The sequence below is a fragment of the Ustilaginoidea virens genome, chromosome 2 (assembly GCF_000687475.1).
Source record: "Ustilaginoidea virens chromosome 2, complete sequence".
In the NCBI taxonomy this organism is placed as follows: Eukaryota; Fungi; Ascomycota; class Sordariomycetes; order Hypocreales; family Clavicipitaceae; genus Ustilaginoidea; species Ustilaginoidea virens.
The window spans coordinates 5,410,602-5,436,239 of NC_057317.1; the positions used below are offsets into that span (position 1 = coordinate 5,410,602).

Here is a 25,638-nt window from a genome sequence, read left to right on the forward strand (position 1 = left end):
GCCAACAAGTGAGGTATCGAGTGTCAGTGCCCCTGATGCCCGATTGAAATTGGCCGGAATCACCTCATAATGCCGAATCACCTCATAATTTCAGACGGGTACGATAAGCACCGACATAGCTCATTGGTCTTTTGATATATACATTTTTTAAATATAAAAGGTAGCCTAAACCCTGGATATACGAAGCCTGAAGGTGAAAAGGATAGAGTAGTAGCTTTATATAAAACAGCATCAGCTGTCTATAGCTTTGTCGGCAGTAGTAGTATGTACCTTATAGGTACCTCCTTGGCTACCAGCCCAGCCGCCAAACCGTGATAACTAAAACCCTTATATCAAGAATACCGGCATTTCTAATGGAGCCAATAAGCGACATCTTAAGCGTTGATGCTATTAATAGATAACGCGTTTTCGTCTGCCTTATAGCGCCCTATGTGCCCTGCGGGTGCGTTAAAGGCTATATATGTCTTTAGAAATCCGTACCCTCTTGGCAACTGGCCTAGTCACCAAACCTTTATCACTAAAATCCTTATACTAGGAATTCTGGCATTTCCAATAGAGCCAATAAGTAACATCTTAAGAGTTAGTGATAACGCCTTTTCTATCTGCCTATATCACTGCTAAATTGCAGCTTAATATAGTGGGAATAGCCTCACAGCGCTATGTGCCGGGCCGTACAGTTGCGATAAGTGCGACGTAGCTCTTTGTAAGTCTGGAAATTGCTGGTACTTATATCATTATACTATTTCCTAGTCTGCTAATGTACCCTTTAATTTACGGTTTTCTATTGGCTCAAACCCTGGTCCGTTACAAAAGCTGCACCTTAACACAGTCAAAGGGATGGCAAGTAAGCGGCCCTTGCTAGCGCGATACATGGTGAGCAGGGGTGGGGATGCTTCTACAAACGTGTGCCACATATGCTTAGCCATTCTATAAAGGTGCGATGAATTTATGCCCAGTACGCTAAATTTGGCGGCCTAGTGCAGGTACTTGGGATAACGGCCTAAATCCGCAGCGTAATGATTTCGTGAAGATTCGCGCGCGTTTTGCGGATAGTCATATTAAATTGTCCTGACTCGGAATTCCTGTACTTGACTCAATTGGGGCGTAGTGACTTTGCCAATTCGACCGCACTAGCTGCGTATTTACCCCTGTAGGACTTTGATATGGGGCCAGGTATGCAGTCTGGAGTATGGACCACGTCAGTCTGGGGCAGGCTGGCGCAGGCAGTCTGGGGAAGTGGGTCAACCAACGATCATCTGGGGTTAGAGAAACGATTATAGTTGAACTATGCCTGATTAAATATACTACGAGGGGATAATAGCGTGACTGAATATTATATAGATTGTGTAATGAAACTATTGATTAGTTTTAATTGGTGGATCTTCAGCTTCCATTTCTTGCAACCGAAATGCGGGGAAACTGGTAGGTACTTAGCCCTCTATCCCTCCTCCCTTCTCCCTCCTCCGCATTCGTTCACCAAAACGTATTTAGGTTCTACCCCCCTCCTGGCACTCACCTTTATTTCTTCTTCTTTCTTCTTCTTTTCACTTCCTCCGCACTCTTACTCTGTATCCTTCACTATAGCGTACTATCTACAAGCATTATAAAGCTTTCAAGTTAACTGACCAGTCCTAAAAGAATTTCGTGGCCACAATAAGTAAGCGTATATACGCCTCTATGTGGCTTTTCCTAACTCTTGTGCAGAACAGTCGTATAATTCATCCTCCCTTTAACTCAGGTCAACCATCATGCCTCATCGAATTCCTAGATTGCCTCGAGCCAAGCCCTCGGAGGTTCTATGCATTGGTGCAGCTGGTGTCGGCGTTCTGACCCCACTATACCTGATTATGCCTGGTGCCGAAGAGAGACTGGCACGTCAGACTGCAATCTGGGCACCCAGATGGGAACGCAATATTACATATTTCACTCCTCCTGTCGAACGCGTTGTGCAACGTATCGAGCCACCAATTTCCAGGGCCATTCAGAGGGTTGATGACCGTCTCCCACTAGAGAAAGTGGCAAAGAAAGTTGACTCAAGCATCAGGAACGGTATTGCCAAGTTTGGAGGGCCTAAGCCATAACCATTATGAATAAATACTCGCTATACATAAATATTGTTCTCAATAATGATTGTAACTCTCACGTGATGCTTTCCTTTGATGCTATTAGGTGAATAGTGCCGAGTACTACTCCCATCTCCAGTCTTGCTTAGGTGACTTGTGTTCGTAGCGCGACGTGGCTTTAAGTAAAAATAAGCAGGGAAGAACTTTTGTTAAAGAAATATGGAAGAGGGTAGGGGCAAGCGGCCATATTAAGGTACTGATTAACCTTAGTGCCTTAGGTCATTGGTAAATGACGGCCGTGTAGAGATTAAGAGCATAATATCTCGCATACTTTCCTAGCAACCAGTTTGCTTTCGTTAACGGTCACAAAGTTATATTGGTCATGTGTCGATGTCTGTCCCGCTCTATCCACATGTCATTTCCAGTTCTCCCACGCAGTTATCATTGTTAAAGGTGCCGAGGAGCAGCTTCCCAACGCAGACACAACATTCGCTACAGTCTACCCCTTTTCAACCAAGTCAAAATACCTTCTAAAGAAAGCGCAGTAGAATATGAATTAGAGCCGCGGTCCCTCCCTCTTTCAAAGCCATAGAAGAATATATTATATTATGTGATGATCGAGTTTGCGGGCAGAGGTTTGTCTACTATCTAAATACTGCTTTGAATTTCGGGTGAAATTGGTCAAGTCTATTGTCGATATCTAGTTCCTAGCAGAATTTGTTCGTCGTGTGTCCTAAGCAGGATCTACAGACAGCATAATCGGCATTGCCCAGCCTTTTTCTGACGGATGCATTGGTCTCTAACCACCTAAAGTGCTGTGTCCTAAGCAGGATCTACAGACAGCATAATCGGCATTGCCCAGCCTTTTTCTGACGGATGCATTGGTCTCTAACCACCTAAAGTGCTGTGAGTAAGAACTTCCCGCAGCACCAGTGGAACATTGACTATGCTGTAAGTCAACGGTTGTCCGTGATCCTTGGCGAAGTTTTAGGAGCATGTCCCATGATAACTAAGACCCGAATTTAGTAAATGATGACATTTGAAAGTTCCCCAGTTTGCTCGAGAGGTTCTAGCCCGGTAGCACGTACGTCTTTCGAATAGACAATAGCCGGTGACGAGAAAAATCGGGAGGGCTATCATGTTCAACATCCATTTTCTCGCTGCTCGGTCGTATCGTTTCTGATAATCTTTCTGTTCATCCTTGGATTTGTCGAGTTCAATTTCGGTCTCGGTCTCACGTCTCAGTGGTTTAACTTTAAGGCTGTTTCTGTATTTTATATCCCTATCAGCCTCCCCCGCTGGATGTCGTCTTCGGGATGTTATTTCCGAGCTTGATGACGTGGTTCGGGCGCTGGCAAAGCTCCTGGTGCTGTGTTGCAGGAGCTCTGACTGAATCAGAGATACGCGATTCTGTGCCAGGGCATTAGTACTACCCTGCATGATATGTCGGCCACGAAGCATCGGCGACGGTTAAATCACAAACAACCGCCCTATTAGCACCAGCATGTCGGCGGGCACAGCAAATCGAAGTGTAGATAAGTGTTGGTAATAGGAAACTTGCAGGGTAACTCCACATATGATATCATACCAAGTAAATGCGCTGTTCCGAAGGAAAGCCTCGTAGCCTCCTGCGGAACATAGTAAGCCCAATTCTCTTCCCCTATCCTACAAGATAAATATTCCTATTCTCGCGATATTTGGTCTTCTACCGAATTGTTCATCTTATCATCTTAGTATTTTGCCTGACAATACCGCGAGTGAAGATTTAAAAAAAACTGGAAAATCTATGGCCCGGTTTGCTATGTAGTATTGTCGGTCCGGGGGAGGTGGGGGGGGGGGGGGGGTGGCGAGAAAACTGGGGCGTCGCATGTGTGTAGGGGAAAAAAACTCCTCAACCTCTCCCCACTTCAATTGATGTACAGTTAACTCTTGATCGCACGTTCGACTCCCGATGTCAAAGGCAAAGAATTTTTCTGCACTTTTTAGTCCGAATTATCCTGTATATCGTTCTCAACATGAGAACACTTAAAGAGCGATCAATATGGCTTGGGATCTCGAGGGCCTGATTTCTCACCTATTGATGGTCGTGGCATGTGCAGGTGAGGAAGGTAAGAAAACCGAACCTCTAGTTGGCATTCTGTCTTATACAATCCTCCATGTCACAAAAGATATTTGTTCCTACCTTGAAGCTTCCAAGTAAACAATTAAAAGCTTAGATAATACACCCTACTGACCAGGCTGACACAGGATGCTCTATAAATGAGCTGATAAATGAAATTCGCCATCTATCTGACTTTTCAGGGTCTTTCACTTGCAAAGCCGGAGAACCACTTTCCGATCATGCTATCGCTACTATCTGGCACTGGCTAGTTGCCCAGGGTAACTTATCCGTAGGACCAAACCGGAAATACAATGGCGTACCTCTTCATGAATTTATATTGTTAGCTGGGGCTATGTCACATGAGGTTCCAGTCGGCAATGAAAGGAATTGCTTCCCATCTGATCAGATTGAATCGAATTCAATATCAATCAAGTCGAGCAGCCAAAGGAATTCCTCCGCTATCAGGGTCTACGCATCTGAAGATTTAATGTGGGAATCTATCACCGGCCACGCAGTGAACTACAAAAGATTACCTCGTTCTGAATGGCTTCTGCTTCTTGGTATATCATCTACAAGATCTCAGGGCATATTGCAAGGCGACCTAGGACGTCTCGTCGAACAGGACAAGCGATCTGTGCCCAAGAGAACGGATTCACTAGTCAAGAAAGGCTACGTTGTGAAGAGGACTACACTCGTCAGGGGAACGAAGACGAGCAAGTTATGGCTCAAGTCATTTGCTCCTTCCCTCCCAAAAGAAGGTGACGAGTCAGATACATCGCGACTTGCCGAGATTAATCTCTCATATCAAACCCTGGCTGCCAACCTTGATCAGGTTCCATGGCACACACGATGGACAGGAGAGTCGATGGATTTTTATGCATTGGCTACGACTATCATGGCCGTCACGAAGGAATGGCGGGTCATACGTCTTCAGGATCTTAAAGCAAAGCTAGGCGTACTTGGTATGCGTTGGCAAATGAAGATTGTGTCAAAGATATGCAGATTTCTTAACTCTTGTGGTGCCATCCAGTACGTTGCTGCAAAATTGGACAATAAAATCTTCAAGGACTGCATCAAATACAACAGAGACCTCAATGCGAAGGATTGGTCCACATTTCTGGCTACGGGGAAGCGAACTAGCAAACCTATCAAGACAGTCTTGCTCGGTGCGGTTGAAGGAGCAGATTCATATTGGCAAGCAGATTTTTCACAAATCTATGGAAGCAGACTGGGAGATTATGTTCCCTGGTCGGTTGACCATCCGCTGCCACAAAAAATCGCCACGTCTGCACAATTATTCGGGGAAGTAGGGTTGACAAACCCCGAGATTTACGTACTTACCTTGGGACCTTCCTTTAATCGCTACATCTCGTCCATGACTAGCTGCATGGCCAGTTCCAACGTCCAACCGCCGCAACTTCGATACCTGCAACTCGAGAGTGAACATATAAGGACCGGAAAAATTGCTTCTTATAGGTATTACGTACCTCAGAAGTCATCGATTAATGAGTCTCATTTTTCGGGAGAAGACAGACCCAGCACTACGATATCCACAAGCGACTTGTATGGATTCTCACCTAGTACTTTTGAGCCAAAGTTCACAGGAAGAAGTACAACCTTGTCAAGCATAAGCGGCATCGCTGAGACTCACTTAAATAGTGCTGCCAACCCGAAGCGACGTGGGCAGCCTAAGAAACAGTCAACGAATCTTCACTCCCATGCCGTTGAATCTGAAATAGTGTTGTCAACAGGGCGATCGGACTCAAATGATGGGACTGTAGAATTCCATGATGCCGGTTCTCGAACAAAACGAAGCCTACTGGTAACAATGCACATATCATCTGAAAAGCTTCGGGACTGGGTACCGCCTAATATACTAACCGAGGGCATCGAAAATTCCGATTCTCTCAATATCGATCTAGCAGGCCAAAGGACTATCTCCAGAAGAGGACAAGATCTCGCAGGAGAGGCCGCCTTGGAGAGAACAATATCAAGCCCTGTTATTGGCCCTGGACGTGGACGTGGACGAGGTCGAGGTCGAGGTCGAGGTCGAGGTCAAGAAAGAACAATATCCGACGATGACAACCCTAAGTCCCGACCATGGAGATGTCATAATTGTGGAAGGAGCTGGAAAAACGACGTTGGACTAAAGTATCACCTCGAGAAATCGCAAACCTCTTGCAACCCCCAATTCAGCCACGAAACCCAGGAGACAGCACGTCGAGGTGGACGAGCAACCTTTTTTAGATCGAAATCACAGGGCGTTAGAGCCGAAAAGTCAAGTCACGAATCTTCCAAGGTGACACCGGAAAGAGAGACACCTCAAAACGTTGCTGGAAATTCTGTCACTGATTCTCCAAGGATGGAGCAAATGAATGCTAGTCCTGACTCCCTTCTTCTGGGCCCAGTTCCTGTAACTGCGAAGTCTGATATCGACTCTTCCTCCCTGGGGATCGTCAAATCCTGGAGAAGACCTGCATCTGCGATGAATCGGCCAATCATGTTAACAACATCTGACATCGACCAGGGACTGCTTTCTCGGTCTTTGGCAGATCAGATTAGACAGACTTCAGTTTTAGGACTAGGAAATCGCGCAGCAAATTGCTCTCTTGTCAAGGAATTACGCAGCGATGAAAGCCGTTGCAACTATGATGGATTGATTCTGCCCACAACGCCCGTGTCCAACACTTTCCCCAGACACCCTATGAGGGAGACTGCAGGTGAAGTGCAACACCACCATGACCGAGTGCAGAAACTTTCGAGAGATCTTCATCAAAATCGCGACCATAGTCTCATCGGCAACGCTAAACTTGATCCAGAACCTAAGGCAAAAGTGCCCAGAAGAAAACCTAAGCAAGCTGACGAACGTTTACGTAACTTGATCGAGAAAAGACTGAAAAGGGAACACGGGGTTCTTTTAGGTGGTGAGTTACTTTGGGATTCTATTCTGGCCACTTGGGATCAAGAATATCCTGGAGAGATAGTTCCTCACAGGGATGAGTTTCGATCAACTTTAAGGATTCTTTTAGAGGAAGGCATCATCACAGAACACTGGCATGCGTTTCGGGATTCTACTGGTTCCTTTTCAAAATGTCAACTTTTGACTTCGCCTGGTGTGGATGCGTTTTCTACCGAGTCACTACAATTGCTTGAGAAGGTCAAAACTTTACGATTGGAGTCAACAACAAGACCCGTGACCGGCAGCTACGGAAGTACTAATTCCTCAACAGAATTACAAGTTGGTGGACGTGGGCGAAGGCTGCTGGCCAATGAGGTAGCATTGTTACATGCACCAGTGTATGTGGCTCAAATAGCCGCGAAAAAGGAGCGGGGATCAGATACACGCGATCGAGCGAAAAGGTCGAAGCAGTCAGAAGCGAGAGATGGGGTTGAAGAAATCGCTTCATTTCCTTCCAAGCGACGGAAGGTAATACAATCCCAAGCCCCTGCAGCGCTCCATGAGAAACTCCATTCCGAAACGCAAGAAGTGGCGCCGGCTTTGAAAATACTTTTCCTATCGCCAAATACCTTTCTTGAAGAAGAGCCAGATATCGACTACCTGATAAGCGTGCGATCTCCGAGTCCACAAACGGCCAGTTATGAAACGATTGCAGAAAGTCAAGCCTGGGCAGAAAGCCTCGAGGCCGAAGAATATCTCAATACTGTGACTGTTCTAACTGATGAGGATGGTATATGGCCTTGGCTAGATACTCAGTTCTTTGAATGTCACGATGGTAGTTTCACGGTTCGTGGTTGGATGCCTGCTCCCCAGTGGTTTCAATGGGAGTCTTTTAGTCAAATGGTGGATAGGAGACATGCGCAACTACACACCGAAAAAGCAAACAATGACGATGCTCTCGCGAGCTCAGAGCAGTTCTTTGACTGTAGGATTCGAGCTTGCCTCGAATCGGAAATGGCTTGGGGTTCAACATTTACCAACACACCCTTTGCTTCGGCGGGGCCTCATCACATATTTTTGAGGTTCTGCAGCGGTCCCATCGAATCAGAAGCTCTACATCTATGCGAAATAAGCTGGCCTCCAGAAGAGCAACATACTCCGACATCCTACGGCCGTGCTCTACTGGGAACGGGGCAAGACCTTCCCGCAACCCCGGAGAACGGAAAGCTAGACACTGGAATAGCTTCCCACGCAAGCTCGACTTTGAGGATTAAACGTGTGGCGCTTGCAACTCGCTCGTTGACTTCGCTAGAGGGTTTGCAATGCAATTCTGTTAACAGAGATGACATTGAGTTCGAGAACTATCCTATGGATATACCTGATAAGTTATTGGCGGCGTTTATTGCAGTACGTACTTTGCTGGGTGGCGCAGATAAAACGATTGATTGGGGCCTTCTTATGATCATTTTTCCGGATGCGGATTTGATGCAGTTACGAAGATTCTGGGTCGATACACGGAAACGACAAGGACCTTGCATCGCCAATTTTACGCGGGCATTTCAAGAGAGGGTTGTGACAGCATTCAAGCATGATGAATTGCCAATGATCGACTTCAATAACCCCCAGGATTATGATTGGGATAATCTCGTCCGTTGGACTATGGGAATTCCTCGGCTAGAGGGTTTTCAGATTCCTGCATCTCGGAAATTATTGGATAGGCACTTCAGTCTGGAGGATGTTAAGGGTCCCACGGATGATTGGCGAGAACGCTTTTTCCACGTGCAAGCTTCCGTTTTCACACGCTTCGAGGCGGTGACTTCTACCCCAGGAGCTTTCCCTGTCGACAGAGATTTACGCAAACTGCAGCGATCATTCAAGATAACCAAACTGGACATTGCGAGGTCCTGGATCAAGTCCCTTTGTAGCATGTCAATTGGCAAGTACTCCGTGGAAGATATCCGAGACAAGTTCTTCACTCTGTTACCTGGGAACAAACGCAAAACTTCCGAGCTCTTCAAAGAGGCCATTGAGCTCTTGGCCAAGCAAAGAGTTATTTGCAGAAGCAAAAAGCCGCCTTTAGGAGGCCGACCCTACAGGCTCAGCGAGGGATACATGTCTGCACTAAGCAAAATGGCGCAAAGCTCGAAGTATCGTGACGCTGCTGCGTTCAAAATGAGGCTCGACGCTACGTTCAGGCTGGGAAAAAAGCTGACTGTACCTTACACGTTGAACGACGGGGCAATGATGGCTCTCACGAACCTCAACGCTGCCGGACGAATAAGGCTGATGCCTACAAACTTGCCCAACATTCCATTGGGCTTCGAACCTGGGAACTACGAGAGTCGCAAGTATCCGAAATCTTACTACCACTTTGGTATAGAGGCTATGCCTACAGATGTCTACCTGTATAACGAGCAAATTCACGTTCTAAAAGCTGTTGTGGATGCTGGGCCACCATCTGACAGTCAAGACGGGGAACTCCCTCAATGGGTGGATATTTTTAGCAAGCCAAACAAGGCACGTTGGCGAGATATACTCGGTGCCGTTTGCTTTGCAATGGCTACCCGAGGCTCTATGGATATCGAGGGAATTTGCAGTGCCTTATGTCCTATACTGGATGACTTTGAGGCGAGTCTCATTGTCACCTGGGGTAAGAAAACAGGCGTGCTTACTGATTTGCCCAATGGCACAGGCTCTGCAGTCGGGGAATGGTGGTGGTTGGTAGTGCCGTGGCTATGAGCCAACAGAGACATGGGACACGGACAACGACTTCGGCCAAAGACTTGAAATGAGGAAGGAGGGTTATGATTCTGGAAACACTCCAAAGCCCAATTATAGAGGACGAAGCAGAACTTTTGACGTTTGGAAAAGAACTTGCACAGTACGTAATGCCCTCGTTCCCTGGGCAATTAAATCCCAACTACTAGATCCCGTTGAATCAAAGCCTACCATTTTTGTGTGACTTATATGTAATATCTCCGCGCGTCCGAGAACGTACGTGGCTATGGGACTTGTAACTTACTAGTAGGGTTTTTCACGGCTTTATTAACCAATGCTTGATTGGCGAGTCTGATAGTGAGTGCCAAAGAGCAGCAATTGACAGAGTTGAAGATTCTCTTGCATTGCGGACACGAGAAGGAAAAGAATAAGAATCAGAGGGAAGAAAGCAGCAGTTGCTCCCATTCGGTCCACCAACGCCGATGCTAAAGTTAAAAACCTACTAATACTTTGAGGAGCAGTGCTATCAAGACAATGACCAAAGCTACAATGGCTCGATCCACCCACAATGGAACACCTTCATCATGTGGCTGCAATGTACGTGGCGGCCTTCGAGTCAAGGCTTGTTCTGACGCCGCTGCCTCAGTTACTCTGCTGGTGGTCGGCGCATGACCCTCATCGTGTCTGGGAGATGTAGAACTCGACGGCTCATTACCATGGGTCGACGACTCCTGGGATTTACCACGTGTTTGTGGATTAGCAGATGTTTGAGCGAAGACTTCGGTGGTTTCAGCAGCATCCGAGTCCCCATCTTGCGACCCGTTGTCGAGCCGATCACTGGGCAATGAATGACCATCGCCAACTGGACGCTTCGTTATCATTTCATCTTTCCACGCCATGCTAAGCTCCGTCGGAACTTGTATGTCCTTTCCAGAAGGCACAGCCAATTGACTGACTTGCTGTTCAGATAAAGTGATGATCTCAAGGTTTGATCGACCACATGTTGAGCACCTGAAGTCTCGGGATTCGCGAGCTAGACGACGCCGCACTTCGTCAGTCGTATCTAAGCCTCCCAGTTGTCCACGAGCGTCGGTTTCCATGAAGCTCCTCAATCTACGTTCAGAAAATAAAACATATACACATATGTACTTAGCAGAAAATTCGATAATAAAAGGCATAAACACCATGACAAACTGGTACTTACGCTACAATTGCGGTCCTTATGCCCCATGCCGGCTGCCATGTCTCCTCGTGGTGACCACTGATGCTTAGGCATATCTCCCGGTTCGCCTCAAACCGACCATTCGGCGTCATGAAGCGGAAACTGGGGGGTCGCAAAGGATACGTCGACGGAAGGACTATTCGTCCATGATAGAGCCCTTCACCATAGACGGAGTTGGGAGGACCGCGAAGAGTAAAGTGCCATTCGAAAAAATCGGATTCGAGAGGTTCCGCTGCGTAATCTGCAGAAGGAGAGCTAGATATCTCGGCAGCCTCGCGCACTTGGTCGATGCCGTTGTCACTTGTCAGCAGCAGTCGGACAAAACCACGGAGAGCGGAGGGCTTCGTGGCAGAAACATGGCGATGGCACTTGTTTTCTCGGTGGCCAAGCAAGCACTCACGGATCCTTCGTATAGTCGGCGACTTGGAGCTCAGCTGGGAGGTTAAATTCTTTGCCGCCGCCATGGTTGAGATAAAGAGTAACGGAACGGCTGCCGGATCAATTACTGGCTAATACTTGTCCGCAAAAATGCGCGCTTGGTCCAAATCAGCTGAGCGGTATTGAAGGCTTTCTGGTCACCTGGAAGAGACGCAAAGCTGGTGGTGGGTGAGTAGTGGTGACTGAGACGCAACCAAGGTAGCAAAACCGGGGGATGCTGACCATGGTCCATGGAAATGCAAAGAGAATTCGCCGACGTAATTGCAGACGTGTCTAAATAACCGGCCGCAGCACGACGGCGGCACCATTGCCGAAAGGACTTACCGGGCCTTCCGTGGGCGTCCGGGGAGCTGATAGGCCAGATGTAGTCCCCTCGACACCAATTGATACTATGTATACACTCGTCCTTAGGTGCCTTAGGTTAGGCACCTACCTAAGGTACATACATACCTACCTGTTACGAGCAATCTCACTCTTGACCTTGATTGATGGCGACCAGACATGCGATCGAGTAGCCAGACATAGGTCTGCAAGCAAATGCAAAACTAATCCAGATGATCGACATTATGGATGTTTAGACCATCTTACAAACATGTACAAGGGGGCAGGTCATCACGCTTAGCAATGGGAGGATACAATAATTATGATCATCAATATCAACGTCTTCTACCTCCCGCTGCTGTGTCATTCTATCAATCTATCTATCGTTTGAACCCATACATCATGTGTTCTAGTTAATATAGGGTTAAAAATACGGAATCTCACCCAGTGCACCCGACGAGTTTAGCCGCAACACTTTCGAAACGCGGGCGGTAAAATATCGTCGCGTCTCTGCTAATCTTGACTCCGGTAAATGAGAGCAGTTCCATTTTCACTTCTTAACAAAGCACGCCCAGTGCCTCGAGCCCACCACGCATTACCCACACATATGGTATTTTTTTTTTTAAAAAAAAAATAAAAACAAAAAAATAAAAATGGCCGAAAAGCGTGGCTAATATAACACCCGGGTCATGATGCAAGCTGAAAAGTTTTGAAAAATCAGTACTCATGTATATATTGGGTTAGCATAGCTTAGCGCAGCTTACAGTTGAGGGATTCAAGACTCTCGGTTATGTCCTTTATTTCTTCATAACGAACATTGCTAATGTCAGCCATTAAATAGGCGACCTGCGCGTTTATTTATATGTTAGCAGCTCTGTGCAATTATGTGGTAAGAAGCCCTGCTGACTTACGTCGCCTTTGCTATCGCTGATCTGCTTGTCGACATTGTGATCTCCCAATATTTCGTTGACTTCAAAGGCATTAGCCAAGCTGAATAGCCACCACCATTGACAGATACAGTTGCTGTTCCTACCTCTACGAAGCACTCCGGGTACATTGTGATGGATGTAAATAACCTACAAGAAGTCGCACGTTAGTTAATCCCGCGATATGAGAACATTGGCAATGAGTAGTTGGCCGTACTCTTGCATGATTAGGCTCGTCCAGTGTTAGCGATCGGAGCTGAGCTTCGGGCAAATTCACACTTCCCAGTGTAATTCCCTGGTTTATGTATCGAACCAGAGAGTCAGCCACTAATTAAAAAAAAAATATCAATTAGCTGAGCTTCCGTTGAATGATTTCGAGAATCCTGGCTTTGTCCTGTCCTCACCTTCAATACCGATTGCACGCTGAGCCTCCTCGGTGCTGCCGCCAATGTGAGGCGTAAGAATGATGTTAGTCAAGGAACGAAGATCCTCAGCCCACTGGTTGAGGCTATTGGTGAAGTAATCGCCATTTGCCGCTGGTTCGTTGGGGTACACATCTAGAGCTGCACCTGCGATTCGTCCGGATCGCATGGCCTTCACAAGAGCTGGGATATCCACAACAGTTCCTCTGCTGGCATTGATGAGATATGATCCATGTTTCATTCGATCGAATTGAGCGGTTGAGATCATGCCCCTTGTCTCTGGAAGATCAGGCACGTGCAGGGTGACAAAGTCGGCTTCTTCTAAGAGGCTTTCCAAGGACGAAACTTGTCGTGAAGTGCCCAGAGCCATCAGGGCCACCACGTCGTAATAGATCACACTCATACCCATAGCTTCTGCAAGGACCGACAGTTGCGAGCCGATATGTCCGTACCCGACAATGCCTGCCACAAAAAGCGTCAGGACTCGTTTACCAGTGACATGCTGGCCCATGAATAGGTAAAGGCACGATGGACGCAGCAGAAATGGCAGGAGAGGGAAGCCGCAGCTTACCTAGCGTTTTACCTCGAATCTCCCAACATTTAGCACTTACTTTATTCCAAGTTCCGCGGTGCATTTCAGACGAGCGATCGCCCAATTGGCGAGCAAGCGAGATAATCTCAGCAATCACAAGCTCCGCGACGCTGCGAGAGTTGGCAAAAGGCGAGTTGAAGACGGCAATCCCATGTCGTGCGGCGTAGTCGAGATCAACCTGGTTCGTTCCAATGCAGAAGCACCCAACCACCAATAGGTTCTTGGCTTCTCGCAGCACACGCTCGTTCAGTTTAGTTTTGGATCGAATTCCGATAACCTGAACGTCCCTGGAAGTCTTCTTAGTCAGTATCGAAGTCTTCTTTCATCATTTAGACCAGAGCTCTGCGCAGCCAATCAGCTTTTCTGCAACTGACCGGATCTTTTCAATCAACTGATCTTCGGGAAGCGAGGTCTTGAGGGCTTCGACTTGATAACCCTGCCCCCTGAGAATATCTTGACCGGTTGCATTGACATTTTCCAACAGCAAAATTCTAAAATCTTGGGTTTTGAACGGCTTAAGCTGCTTCGGTGCACCACGCTGGGTCAATGCCCCTCTCCAGCCGCTCGGCGGGGATGCAAACGTTGCAGTTGGAGAAGTCGACAAATTATTGGGATCCCAGCTATGGGAGACAGTCCTCTGCGGCACGGCTGTCCCCTTTATATCCACTGAAGGTGTCATGATAAATCTTTTCAAAACTGGAGCAGGAAGTACAGGCTATTAGGCGACGGTGATGCGACAAAGGTGAAGAGATTTGCAGCGCTTTTATTGCGGGAAGAGCCAAATCATGCTATGTGTCAGCTAATAAAGAACACCACCAGTCTTGTTAATGTACGGACCATGGACAGATTAGTCCCGGATAATTCCAACCAAGCCCACTGCGCTCTGCGATTGGCGTGAACTTACAAGTACCAACCAACCTGGTACGTCCCTAATTGCTCACAGATTCCTGCGCTTCTAAACTTGATCATCTCTACGGAGTAGAGTACCCTTATTAGGTACCTGTGATGATTCATTCCATGTTCTGATAAGGCGCGATATCGGGGATCTGAAGTGGCGCTCTACTAGTGCAGTGGTGCATTGTTGGTCGATACAAATAACATACATGCATCATTTGTGAAATTACTTCCCGCGACTGGAATGCAGCAATTCACAGCCTAGAAGAATGATTGTCCTAGCTAAAGCGCTGCGACAATCAAGTTAGACTATTTCTTTACCCGCACTAAGCGAAAATCCTTCCATTAAGTATCTCAAGCACCTAAGGTACGTAAGAATCTTATCTAGTACCTACAATTTTTCTGGAGAACCGATAAAATGGACATATCTTCGGAGTACCTACCTCCTAGCTGGAGGCTGGATGTGTCACATTTTTCGGTTTTGGTTCAGATATTAAGCATCAGCATCGCAGCCGGTATCGGAAATTCTGGGCATGCTAAGTGGAGCCTTCAATAATAGCAAGCCTGGCGTCATCAAACTAGGTACTTACCTAGGTACCTAACCTACCTAGGTCAGCAGCCTTTTCAGTAACTTACGTGAAGTATTTAAAAAGCTCGTGCGGAGGTAGAATTAACCGATAACGGCTGTCCTAATAAGTGCCACAGAAAGCCGGTACCGTGCCGTTTACAATATACGGGAAAACGCTTAGTTGAGCTGTGGACTCCCTACAAGGTGGAAAGGCAAACTATTCTGAAGCCCACTACCGCGGATCCCAGCCATGCCCGTGTAGTTATATGAGGTCTATCAAATCATTCATCTTGTGCAATCCCAACCACTCTTTTTTTTTTATTCGGGTTGCGCCCGTTCATCGTCAACCGGAAAAAAAAATCCCTACCTTTTTTTGCGCTTCAGGCCTGTCCAATGCCCAGATGGTCTGGATCGGCTCGCACAATTCGCAGAGTATTGGTGTTGCCCATACCTCCCTTCCAGCCCTGTACAACAACGACAGTATCTCCAGCGGTCAGAACATTAAGCTCCAGTGCCTTATTGACAGCCCACTTGATACGCTTGTCGACATCTTCCTGCCAATTAACTTGGTTAAAGTCAGGCTTAGCTTCCGGAAATAAGAATGGGTAAACTCCGCGAAATAGGTGACTGAAGCGAGATGTCGTGGCATTTCGGGTAACCATGAAGATGGGGCAGACTGGGCGGTACTTGGAAAGTAGCCTGGCGGATTCGCCTGAAGTAGACAATACTATGATACCCCCAGCAGCCAAATCAAGAGAAGCTCGCACCGCAGCCATGGCGCAAGATTCAGCGATCTTGACTGGTCGCTGCGCAAGGTTACACATCTCCTCAAATTGAGAAACATAGGGGATAGAATTCTCGGCCTTAAGGCATGCCTCGTGCATTTCTTGAACGGCCTCGCAAGGGTAGCTTCCTTTTGCAGTCTCACCAGACAGCATAACACAGTCTGCTCCGTCAGTGACCGCGTTCCCAACGTCGCTGATTTCAGCGCGAGTGGGCCGAGGGTTCTTAATCATGGACTCCAGCATCTGGGTAGCGCAAATGACTGGTTTTCCGGCAATGTTGCACATGGCAATGAGTTTTTTCTGCGCAGCAAATACCTCAGCGGCCGGGATTTCGATACCCAAATCACCTCTAGCCACCATGACGCCATCAGTCTCCTCCAGGATCTCCCTGAAGTTGTTGAGCCCTTGACGGTTCTCGATCTTGGCGATAATCTGTATCTGCTTGCCCTCCTCTCCCAGAACTGCACGAATATCCTTTATATCTTGTGCTCGACGGATAAACGAAGCGAAGACCATGTCTACGTTGTTCTTAACGCCAAATCTCAGGTCGGCTTTGTCCTTTTCGGACAGGGCAGGAAGGTCGACATCTGTGTTGGGAAGGTTGACGCCCTTTCGAGAAGAGATGAAACCATTATTTCTGGCCCGAACCTCGATGGTCTTGTCGTCCTTGATGCTCAGAACATCGAAAGCCAGGACACCATCATCAACGTAGATAACACGGCCAGGTTCAATAACCTTGGTAATGTTCTTGTAGTCGACATACCTAGTTTGCATCAAATTAGTACAAGTTCAGTCCCAATGACTGATCATGAATCAGCCTCGCAATGAAAGTAGGCGCAACGCCAACGAGGAGTGGCATTCACTAACAAAAGTGAGAAAAAATAATTTTATAGACTCACATATTCTTAGTGTTGCAACTGGTGGCAAATTTCTCATCCGTAGTGAAGTTCATCACTTCGCCAGCAGCGATGGGGATGTCTTCATCGTTTGCTGTGTTGCCAGTGCGAATCTCGGGACCCTTCGTATCGAGAGCAATAGCAACTGGCCGACCATTGTGGCACTCGACAGCCTTGCGCGTGTTGTCGATAACAGATTGGTGGTAATCGTATGACCCATGGGAGAAGTTCATCCGAACAACGTTGAGACCAGCATCGCGAAGCTTGTTGATCGCTTCGACTGAGTTGGTTTTGGGACCAATGGTGCAGATAATGGATGAACGACGATAGTTGTGCTCAGGGCTGTAAGAAGTATCGAGAGAAGCAAGCCATGCGACTCTCCCGCCAGTGTTGAGGTGGTCCTGCTGAGTAGCAGCCATGGTGCTAAGTGAGCGAGTGCGACCCGCTGACATTGTAGTCAATTCCTTGTCCTATCACCAGGAGGCTGTCAGTAAAAGTTTCGAAACAGAAGCGTGAAAATGAGGGATTATATTGAGTGAGAAAGCAATTATTAAATCACAAAAGCGCAGCAAAACCCCCAGTGTAGTACATGAAGCACAGGAATATGAGCCAACGAACCTGGGAAAAGAGCTTCCCGACAAAGCTCTGATAAAGTGACGTGAAGAGAGCTTGACGACTGCGGAAATCCAGATAGTTGAACGAATTGTTGAAGAAAATCAAGTGAGAGAGTAAAGGAAATGGAAATTGGAAGCTGGTGGGGTTGGTGGGGATTAATGCAGCTTTGCCTTTGCTCGATTGTGTTATGTCACTTTGGTGGTGCGGTGAGGAGAAGGTAGCACAACATATTTGGTTCGTTATCTTTTGATGGGGCAAAAAAAAAAGGTGAACTGGATGCATAGCCCGAACAGGCCATTCACCTTGTACTTTGAACTGCGGACATGGAAAGTTGATCTGCTATTCTATGCCTGTTTAAACCACTCTTTAATTGCCTGAACAGGAATTGGAGTCTTTTGGCACAGGGCCAGGCTTTAGTACCTTAAGCATGTGTGTACTACGGTGCGACGAATTTGTACGAGAGCCTATACTATAGCCTTGAATAAAATAGAAGCACTCTATTCAAATGCGGTCGAATAGAATGAGCAGGATTTTATAAGCGAATGGTCTATTATGGCTATGATCCGCGGATCGGGTCTGGTCCTTGAGGGATTTGTGATGAGCTATAAAATAGTTGAGTGGATTTTGTCCCCCCATCTCCGATAAACACACTGTAACTCGTTTGTTCTTGATTCCCCAGTATCACTTCATCAGCAGTCCAGACTTCTTACCAGGGCAGGGCCTTTTTTATTATTATTATTATTATTATTATTTTTTTTTTTTTATAAATAATGTCACTAAAGCGAGGAACGAGATGTTGTTTCAGCGACAGTCCCTCCCCCACCATCTCGCATTTCGTGGCTCCGAAAACGCTCACTCATGCCGTTGAAGTCTTCGTTTCCATGATTGATCTGTTCCTTCCCCAATGAAGTATTTAATAATTATGAGTAGCGCTTAGATGTAGACGGAAGGTATATTCCCAAAAATCTGTCTATTGCAGTAATATGAACACTATAATTTGCTCTACATAATTGACCTGTTCGAAGGGTTGATTTTCCAGGGGGTCTCGATTGATCATTTCTGGTGAAACAGCCTTTCTTTTGCATAACCTGCTAGCCTGGGGCTTTCTGCACTGCCAGTAAAAACAAAGCCCTTTGCCTCCAGATAAATCTGATAGCAACGTTAGCCGCTTGTGGCCACCAGGGAGGCAGCACGTATGACAATTTATGTGAGCTTGGTTCATCATAGCAGCTGTGTCCAGGTTCGCGTAGTGTCCGTCTGGCTTCCCCGTGGATGACATGTCTTTGTGATATAGCAGGGCACGCTTTTAGTCACCTGCACCTGCTTAGATCAATCGAGTTCCCCAGATGCCTCGACCAGCGCTGACACCAAGCCACTCGCCGTAATCGGCATTCTGAAGATGAGGCACCCAGCTCAAGTTTCCAACCTCATAATCACACTCCCAGCTTGCCACGGGATTCCTGTGATTCTCATGCTGCGGCGTCCCGTTCAGAGGGTGTCCGCCAGACGAGTTTGAGTTTATCAGATCCCAAATAAGCACCTGGCAATCGTCACCCCCGGATGCGAGCGTCCCCCGTCTTGATGGCGACCATTCCACACAGTTGATCGGACCAGTATGTCCCTTGAGCTCGAGAAGAGCTTGACCTGGTTGACGAACATCTAATATCCGGATAGTGCTCGAGTCTTGTGCGAAGGTCGCCAATAGGTGGGTATCATGAGGTGATGTTGCAAGGCGTAAAAGGGGTGGAGGGCTGCCAACCGCCTGTTGACTATGCGTAGGACTTGACCGCCCACTGCCGTCTGTACATGATATCAGCACTCGAGTCCAGAAGGCAGCCTTCAAGAACATCGCATAGGGCAGGGAATAGACATGAGAAACAGATCGAATAACTACCTCTTTCCTCTTTACCCGTCGGCTCATAGATAATCGTAGAATGTTCCAAACTGCGCAAGTCGAACATTCGAACACTTCCGTCCTGGCCGCAACTCACGAAAACATCTACGCTATTTGCACAGAATCGCACGTCGTATACTTCCTTGTCATGAGCAATGAGCTGGGTTTTGGCCGTCAGCGAAGGGATGTCCCAAATGGTACACGTGGTGTCAATGCTTGATGTAATTATCAGACTCGGCGAAACTGTATTCCAGTCGAGAGAGGTAAGAGGCGCCGTATGATCTGGGGTCTTTGAGTTGGACAGAAGCGCCAGAGGAGTAAGCTTTGTTACAAAAGACGCATCTCTACCACCTCCGGTTATATTATTACCCGGGGTCGCTGGTGTCTCGGAAGGCAAAGACCAGAGTCGTAAATGATCGCCAGATGTAGCTAACAGATCCGTGGACTGCTTTTGAGATGAGGGAGGCTCCCAGAGAAGTCTAGTGACAGGATACGAATGTGTTGCTTCGGCAATTTTAGTAAACTCCAGACTGCACTTGGACGTCGACGATGGAAAAACATCTTGCGCAGTGGCTACGGCTTGGCTGTCGAGTATTTGGATCTGGTGACGTTAGTGTCTTTGGGGGTGACAGTGAGCTGGGAAGGCTATGAGTCTTGAAAAAGACGTACAAAATTATGACCATCTTCAAGATAGCTGCCCAATGCTAATTTACCTGCCCCATTACCCTGCGGGGGCCATTTGCACCAGTCAAATGCATATACAGCCCATGGCGCAAGATAGTTGCTCGGTCCGGGTTGCGTATTCGCAAGATCCTGCCCGTGGCCTCCTGGTCCACCGTCCGATATACTGGAATCGGCACGTGGTCTTATGTCGGCCAGGCCAAGCGGCGTGGTTGAAAAAGTCCTCTGCAAAGTAGGAGCACTGTATTTGCTGGCATCCGCAGGTGCCGTGAGCTGAGAAGACGAACCGCCTGGTGTGGTCGGAGTATAGGCATGGTAATTTGCCGGAGCATCATATCCAGCAACAGGGCTAGAGCGTGAGTATGTATGTGAATGCGACATGGGAAGAGATGGTTTTGTCGGCGTTTGATAGTCGTGGAACGCTGGCGATTGTCGACCATGTCGGTTCTGTTGCGTAGACGTCCCTGAGATCAGTGGCTGCATAGCACCGTGAATTGTAGGAACGGTTGGAGCCGTGTTAGCGGACATGACTGATGGGCGTGATGACAACCCACCAGGCTGTAGAACGTTCGGCACACCTGAACCAGTAGGCTGTTGCAAGTGGTGATGTTGAGATTGGGTGGGGTTGGCACTCATCGGCGGGTGATCAAGCTTGATTTGCGGCGCGTAATCTCTGTGTGATGCAATCTGCCTGTGTGGGCTTGAGGTCATGCTGGGCATGTACAATTCGTCCTGCTGGCCTCCGTGGCCTCCGTATGAACCTGAGCTAATCTGCCCTCGAGGGTGAGGCAGTTGCTGTGGCTGGCTCATCGACAGGCTTCGGCCCTGGGAGCCAGCTTGTAATCTCGTGTTTTTTCGTTGATTGACTCGATGATACTTGTCAGACGCCAGAAGATGCTATAAGGCGGACCAATGTTGTGCCAACCAGGCAGGTCCAGACAAGGCGGTTCCGCTGGGAGAGTCGGGAACAGGCGGATTTGCACTGCGGTCGGGTCGAGCGAAGCCAAGTGATCTTAAGCTCTTGTAAATGAAAGTCAAGAGGAGACGTGCATTTGCATCGAGGTTGCTTAGGGCGTCCGCCTTGAAGGTGATTTTCAGGCTGCCTTGAGACAGACGCTGCTGGGGTGTGACGGAACCTGCTCTGGTAAAGGGCAGGTGGTATCATGGATGGACCCGCAAAATAACGGGAGTTGTATTACGAGAATAAGCCGCATGCAGATTCTCCCTTCACGATAGAAATGCCTTTAACCTCAGTCAAAACCGCCAGTGATATGAGCCTGCCAAGGTGAAATCATGAATACGCTGCAGAGTACCAGGTTGTTTAACTCTCCTCCTGCATCTACATGCCGTTTCTGAATAACCTACCCGCTCTCCCCGTTGAGCGCTGTACAGTGTCGCTGCATCTCCCCAGCGCACTACAGCTTTATCACAGACGCAAGTATGGAGTACAGAGGGGTAGGTAGCTGTTAGAACTTGGCACTAGTCAACTATCCCAGCCCCCTAAGGGTGGGCAGGATAGGTCAACTGTTAGGTACCAGATGCTCTACATGCAATTGGATCTAAACCTAAAGCAGAAGTCTGGTGGGAGTTACGCCTCTCTTATTTCCTGTACAAAGTGACCAGCTTCTTATAGTACTATTCCGAATAGAAGGTGTGCCCCTAAATGATATTTTCTATAACAAAGCAACTCGGGATATTTTATCATGCGAGACGTGTCTCGCTATATGTTATATTATAAGTATAACTTCTTAGATTGAGCAAGGGTTGCGCTTTTGTAGGTATATGTACATAAGAAAGGCGTTGGAAGGTATGTCTTCTACTCTAGGCCTAGTAAATGAAAGAGAAATAGTCTAGGAATATATGTAAGAAGTTGTGTAACTATAACTCTTACTGTTGCTTGATAAAAAGAAATCGCTACTGCGTGTTTAATTATAGAGATTAAGTTCACATGGGCTTGCTCACCTGCCCCAACTGGCAACTACACACCCTTAGGCACCAGACTTGGACTAACCGAATCCACGCCCCGTTCGCTGAAGGGTCTTGTGAACAACAACCCTTAACATGACGAACCTTTTTGACATAAATAACTATACATTATGCACGCGGACTCTTGATCTAAGTCTTAAATATAATTGCATTGTTGGTCTTCATGTTATACCGCGATTTACTTCTCTTAGGGATGCTTTGCCATGGCGCATACATCCCCGTCTTTGGTCCATCGATTCAATGATGTTGCAGGAAGATCTTCAAGACTGTCTTTGTCTACGTCTCCTGCGCAGCCACCAGCGGAATTCCAGCTCCAACAACTGGAGCCACGACCGATCTCCCTGCAGCGGTGCAGTATTGAAAGCCCTCGAAGCTTCCAGCTTCCATTCGCACCTGTCGCGACGCAAACCGGAGGTTCTCCAGAACCGGAACGAAAGGAAAGGGAGAATCTAGATGATTCATACCCTAGGCGCAAGCCGAAAATTCTTTTCCACGGCCCTCCGCCCCCCATAGCCGAATCCGTGATGGCCATGGAGTCCACATCGAACCCATCGTCGTACAAACATGCATGGAATCAGGAGGGATCTGGGCTCATGCGAATCATGGGGAGATCAATAAGCCAAGTCATCTTCGACCGGCCGCAGCGTAGAAACAAGCCCTATAATCACAGAGCAGACTCTATCTGGAGAAGTTTGCAGCGGCGTGAGCAGACGCTAGAACTTGATATTCAACAATTGCTGGATTTTCAAGCCGAGGGCTTGGTGGCTGGTAGTCAGCCTGAAGCTAAAGCTTCCAGCGATATCCATGGCGCCTACAGTGATACTGGAAGTAGTACCCCAACTGGAACGTTCTATTCCACGGTAACGTCAAGATCTCAGATGCTGAAGAGCTTGTATATGCCACCCCAGTCAACCTCCAACGGAGATCTGATTCCCGTCCGGCAGCCCGCTGAAGGTCGGCCCCCGGGGCTGCGGGCTGCTAGAAGTGGCTTACGAAAAGCTATGGAATCATTTGTTGAGTTGCGGCGCGAGGAAAGGAAGCATATCATGAGGGCCATGGAGGAACGGCGTGCAGCGCTCCATCAACTCGAAAGTCTATCCACAAGACGGTTTCACATCCAGTCGGAGTTGGAAGCCTTTGACGTTGATGGAGAAGAGCCATTGGGACGAGAATTGCGCGAGCTGAAGGCAAAATATGCCTCGGTGGATAAGGACATTAAAGCACTCGAAGACAAGCTCGTTGGCTTGCGAAACCAACGGCGGTGGCTCGAGGCCAAGATGAAGGATGTGGAAGGAAAACGAGAAGCGGGCTTGAGCGGCTACAGAGGAGCACTCAGAGTTGTTGATTCAGAGGTCAGCCTGCTTGTGCGGCAACCACCCGTCTTACCTCTGGATCAAGGGCTACACGATCAAAGTTTTGACACCATGAACGAAAGTCAGTCACGGGGTGGTGAGTTTCTGAGCCTGGTACCTGAACATCGGACTCCGGACATGGCCAAGTCTTGGTGGGAAGCCGAAATGGCTACTTTAAAGAGAAGGATCGAGCGGGTGGATGCAGACCAAAAAGCACTGGAAGAAGGAATTGCCGTCTGGAATGGTATTGTTGCGATAATTTCACGTTTTGAGAATGAGTTCCGAGATTTTATGAGAGCTGATCGCGCCTCACCACTGTCGGCTATGTCTATTAAGGGAAAGGAAAATGTCACAGCGGAAGTCGAAGTCATTCAAAAACAACTCACCGACATGAGGAATATTCTCATAGACTTGGAGCATGCGATGAACCTGGCTGAGTCGAATGGGTGGAATCTTCTCATATGTGCAATTGGTGCCGAACTCGAAGCTTTCCGGGAAGCTCACCACTTGCTCATGGCTATCTTACCCCAGTCTACACAAGAGCGGGAACGCACAGATGTGGTGCTCTCGAATGAGAAACAGAATGCCTGTTCGATAGGCCGCCAAGCTTCCACATCAGATGGAAGTGATAATGACGTCCCTTTGGATTTGCTTATGTCTCACCTCAACAACACCCATTGTCATTCTCGGGGAGACGAGGTATCTGTAGAGGAAAGTAGAGGCGACGAGACGAGGCGAGACAGAGCGCAAAGCCAAGATAGCGAGAATGAAGTTCCACTAGAATTTTTGGCCGAGCATGAATGACTTTGGGAAGGCGAGCTGGATGGAATATGGAACTCTTGGCGCTCATATGAAGCAATTGTCGACCGTTCAGCGATCGAAACAGTTTACCACCAATAAAGTCTAACACGTTCATTGGGAGCAGAATAGTGGGCGATTAGAACAAGCGTTTATTGTCATTGTGATAAGTGTGATTGCAATGTGTCAAGGTTGGCCCCAGTAGTGGAGAGTCAGGAGGAGATGAAACACGCGGTTGAAGAACGCGAGGGACGATTCTGAACTGACTTTATGGCCGGGTTTTCCTATGGTGCATGTAAAGCCTGAGTATGGATGTTCAAGCCGCTTCGAAACGAGTCGTGCAACATGGCACTGATATGTGACTTGCATTTCCATGGCTAGCAGCATCTCATCGCCTCCGTTCAAAGAACCCGCTTGAGCCTGCGATAGCAACGGATTGATCCAACACCCATTCGCCAACACCGAGATACTTGTCAATCCACCTTGAGACTTCTTTATTGTCACCGGCGACTTTCTCTGGCTTGAAACTGGGTCTGGAATATCCCAAGACGAAGGGCATGCGTAAGCGCGAATTCAGTCACTGTACATGCAGGAAATCCAAGAATTACTCACGTCAAACCGGTCGATCGCCTCATACCTGCCAAGAAAGCAGAAACTTCGAAAGAAATGTTACGTTAGCCAAGTGACAAGACCAGAGCGGGCTACACTTTATCCTTACTAAGGACAGCGTCGAAAGCATAGTGTGTTAATCGTCCAACCTTTAACCAAAGTCCAAACGTCAGCAGATTTAGAAGCTGTGAAACGCCCTTAGATCCGAGGTTCAAAGAAAGAGTAGGTTGCTCGTCTGAGAATAGGTCTGGCGTCATCAAAGCCGGCGCAGCTTGAAACGGATAAAACGTACCACCATGATTATTTTCTACCCAGGCAAGGTACCGAATTGGATAACAAGAGGTATTGATAGTAATACGATTCAAGTTGGCGAGTTCACTGATGACTACCTATGTAGATCACCTCGTCCTCTTCTGTTATGTGTGGATTTAGATTCCAACATCTGAATTAACGGTCGCCAGAAGCTTGGCTGACCATTGATATGCTGAGTCAGCAAGTCGCCATCAACTCCTTTGAGCCGTTAGCTATCCGATGTCAGTCTGAGGCTCTGGTATCGTTGCGACCTAATATTCTGAGTCCTAATTATGATTTTATGCATAAGACTTTCATTGAAGTACTGTACTCCAGAAATTATTTCTATTTCTGCCAAATATTGCTGATATGACGAAGTTTGTACTTGTCACGGCGTTGGGGCCGTGACCTGTCAATAGGAAGCTACAACAGTTGGGCAAATTATGGGCTCCGCAGGGGCTAGAACTGCCCGCTGCGTACTCTGACTACATCACCTGTGCAACCATAAAACTTCAGACTGATCATAGTTCACCTTCTAGTTTGCGGGCTGGCAGATCGACGTTGCTG

At 47.7% G+C, this 25,638-nt stretch overlaps 10 protein-coding genes across 10 annotated transcripts; 4 read left to right on the top strand and 6 right to left on the bottom strand.

Moving 5' to 3' along the window:
• Positions 1–1,408: 1,408 nt before the first annotated feature.
• Positions 1,409–2,081, top strand: UV8b_03218 (uncharacterized protein; the record flags this gene model as incomplete). The annotated part of the gene is made up of 4 exons (XM_043140716.1): positions 1,409–1,422; positions 1,492–1,568; positions 1,630–1,657; positions 1,739–2,081. 4 exons carry the CDS (start codon positions 1,409–1,411, stop codon positions 2,079–2,081), a joined length of 462 nt encoding a protein of 153 aa, XP_042996650.1.
• A 781-nt stretch (positions 2,082–2,862) lies between these two features.
• Positions 2,863–3,702, bottom strand: UV8b_03219 (uncharacterized protein; the record flags this gene model as incomplete). Its single annotated transcript, XM_043140717.1, has 4 exons — positions 2,863–2,951; positions 3,025–3,072; positions 3,152–3,473; positions 3,652–3,702. The coding sequence occupies 4 exons, from the start codon at positions 3,700–3,702 to the stop codon at positions 2,863–2,865; spliced, it is 510 nt and encodes a 169-aa protein (XP_042996651.1).
• A 402-nt stretch (positions 3,703–4,104) lies between these two features.
• On the top strand, positions 4,105–6,314 carry UV8b_03220 (uncharacterized protein; the record flags this gene model as incomplete). Its single annotated transcript, XM_043140718.1, has 4 exons — positions 4,105–4,171; positions 4,311–5,330; positions 5,916–5,986; positions 6,087–6,314. 4 exons carry the CDS (start codon positions 4,105–4,107, stop codon positions 6,312–6,314), a joined length of 1,386 nt encoding a protein of 461 aa, XP_042996652.1.
• Positions 6,315–6,868: 554 nt separating this feature from the next.
• Positions 6,869–9,802, top strand: UV8b_03221 (uncharacterized protein; the record flags this gene model as incomplete). Its single annotated transcript, XM_043140719.1, has 2 exons — positions 6,869–7,088; positions 7,395–9,802. 2 exons carry the CDS (start codon positions 6,869–6,871, stop codon positions 9,800–9,802), a joined length of 2,628 nt encoding a protein of 875 aa, XP_042996653.1.
• Positions 9,803–10,272: 470 nt separating this feature from the next.
• On the bottom strand, positions 10,273–11,467 carry UV8b_03222 (uncharacterized protein; the record flags this gene model as incomplete). The annotated part of the gene is made up of 3 exons (XM_043140720.1): positions 10,273–10,894; positions 10,986–11,283; positions 11,404–11,467. The coding sequence occupies 3 exons, from the start codon at positions 11,465–11,467 to the stop codon at positions 10,273–10,275; spliced, it is 984 nt and encodes a 327-aa protein (XP_042996654.1).
• Positions 11,468–12,432: 965 nt separating this feature from the next.
• On the bottom strand, positions 12,433–14,381 carry UV8b_03223 (uncharacterized protein; the record flags this gene model as incomplete). Its single annotated transcript, XM_043140721.1, has 8 exons — positions 12,433–12,461; positions 12,527–12,608; positions 12,674–12,732; positions 12,796–12,838; positions 12,906–13,015; positions 13,093–13,572; positions 13,682–13,989; positions 14,077–14,381. 8 exons carry the CDS (start codon positions 14,379–14,381, stop codon positions 12,433–12,435), a joined length of 1,416 nt encoding a protein of 471 aa, XP_042996655.1.
• Positions 14,382–15,544: 1,163 nt separating this feature from the next.
• Positions 15,545–17,264, bottom strand: UV8b_03224 (uncharacterized protein; the record flags this gene model as incomplete). The annotated part of the gene is made up of 2 exons (XM_043140722.1): positions 15,545–16,712; positions 16,849–17,264. 2 exons carry the CDS (start codon positions 17,262–17,264, stop codon positions 15,545–15,547), a joined length of 1,584 nt encoding a protein of 527 aa, XP_042996656.1.
• Positions 17,265–18,784: 1,520 nt separating this feature from the next.
• Positions 18,785–20,845, bottom strand: UV8b_03225 (uncharacterized protein; the record flags this gene model as incomplete). The annotated part of the gene is made up of 3 exons (XM_043140723.1): positions 18,785–19,260; positions 19,355–19,955; positions 20,024–20,845. 3 exons carry the CDS (start codon positions 20,843–20,845, stop codon positions 18,785–18,787), a joined length of 1,899 nt encoding a protein of 632 aa, XP_042996657.1.
• Positions 20,846–22,224: 1,379 nt separating this feature from the next.
• Positions 22,225–24,177, top strand: UV8b_03226 (uncharacterized protein; the record flags this gene model as incomplete). The annotated part of the gene is made up of 1 exon (XM_043140724.1): positions 22,225–24,177. One exon carries the CDS (start codon positions 22,225–22,227, stop codon positions 24,175–24,177), a length of 1,953 nt encoding a protein of 650 aa, XP_042996658.1.
• A 382-nt stretch (positions 24,178–24,559) lies between these two features.
• Positions 24,560–25,078, bottom strand: UV8b_03227 (uncharacterized protein; the record flags this gene model as incomplete). Its single annotated transcript, XM_043140725.1, has 4 exons — positions 24,560–24,704; positions 24,784–24,826; positions 24,890–24,929; positions 25,073–25,078. 4 exons carry the CDS (start codon positions 25,076–25,078, stop codon positions 24,560–24,562), a joined length of 234 nt encoding a protein of 77 aa, XP_042996659.1.
• Between the last annotated feature and the right edge of the window lie 560 nt (positions 25,079–25,638).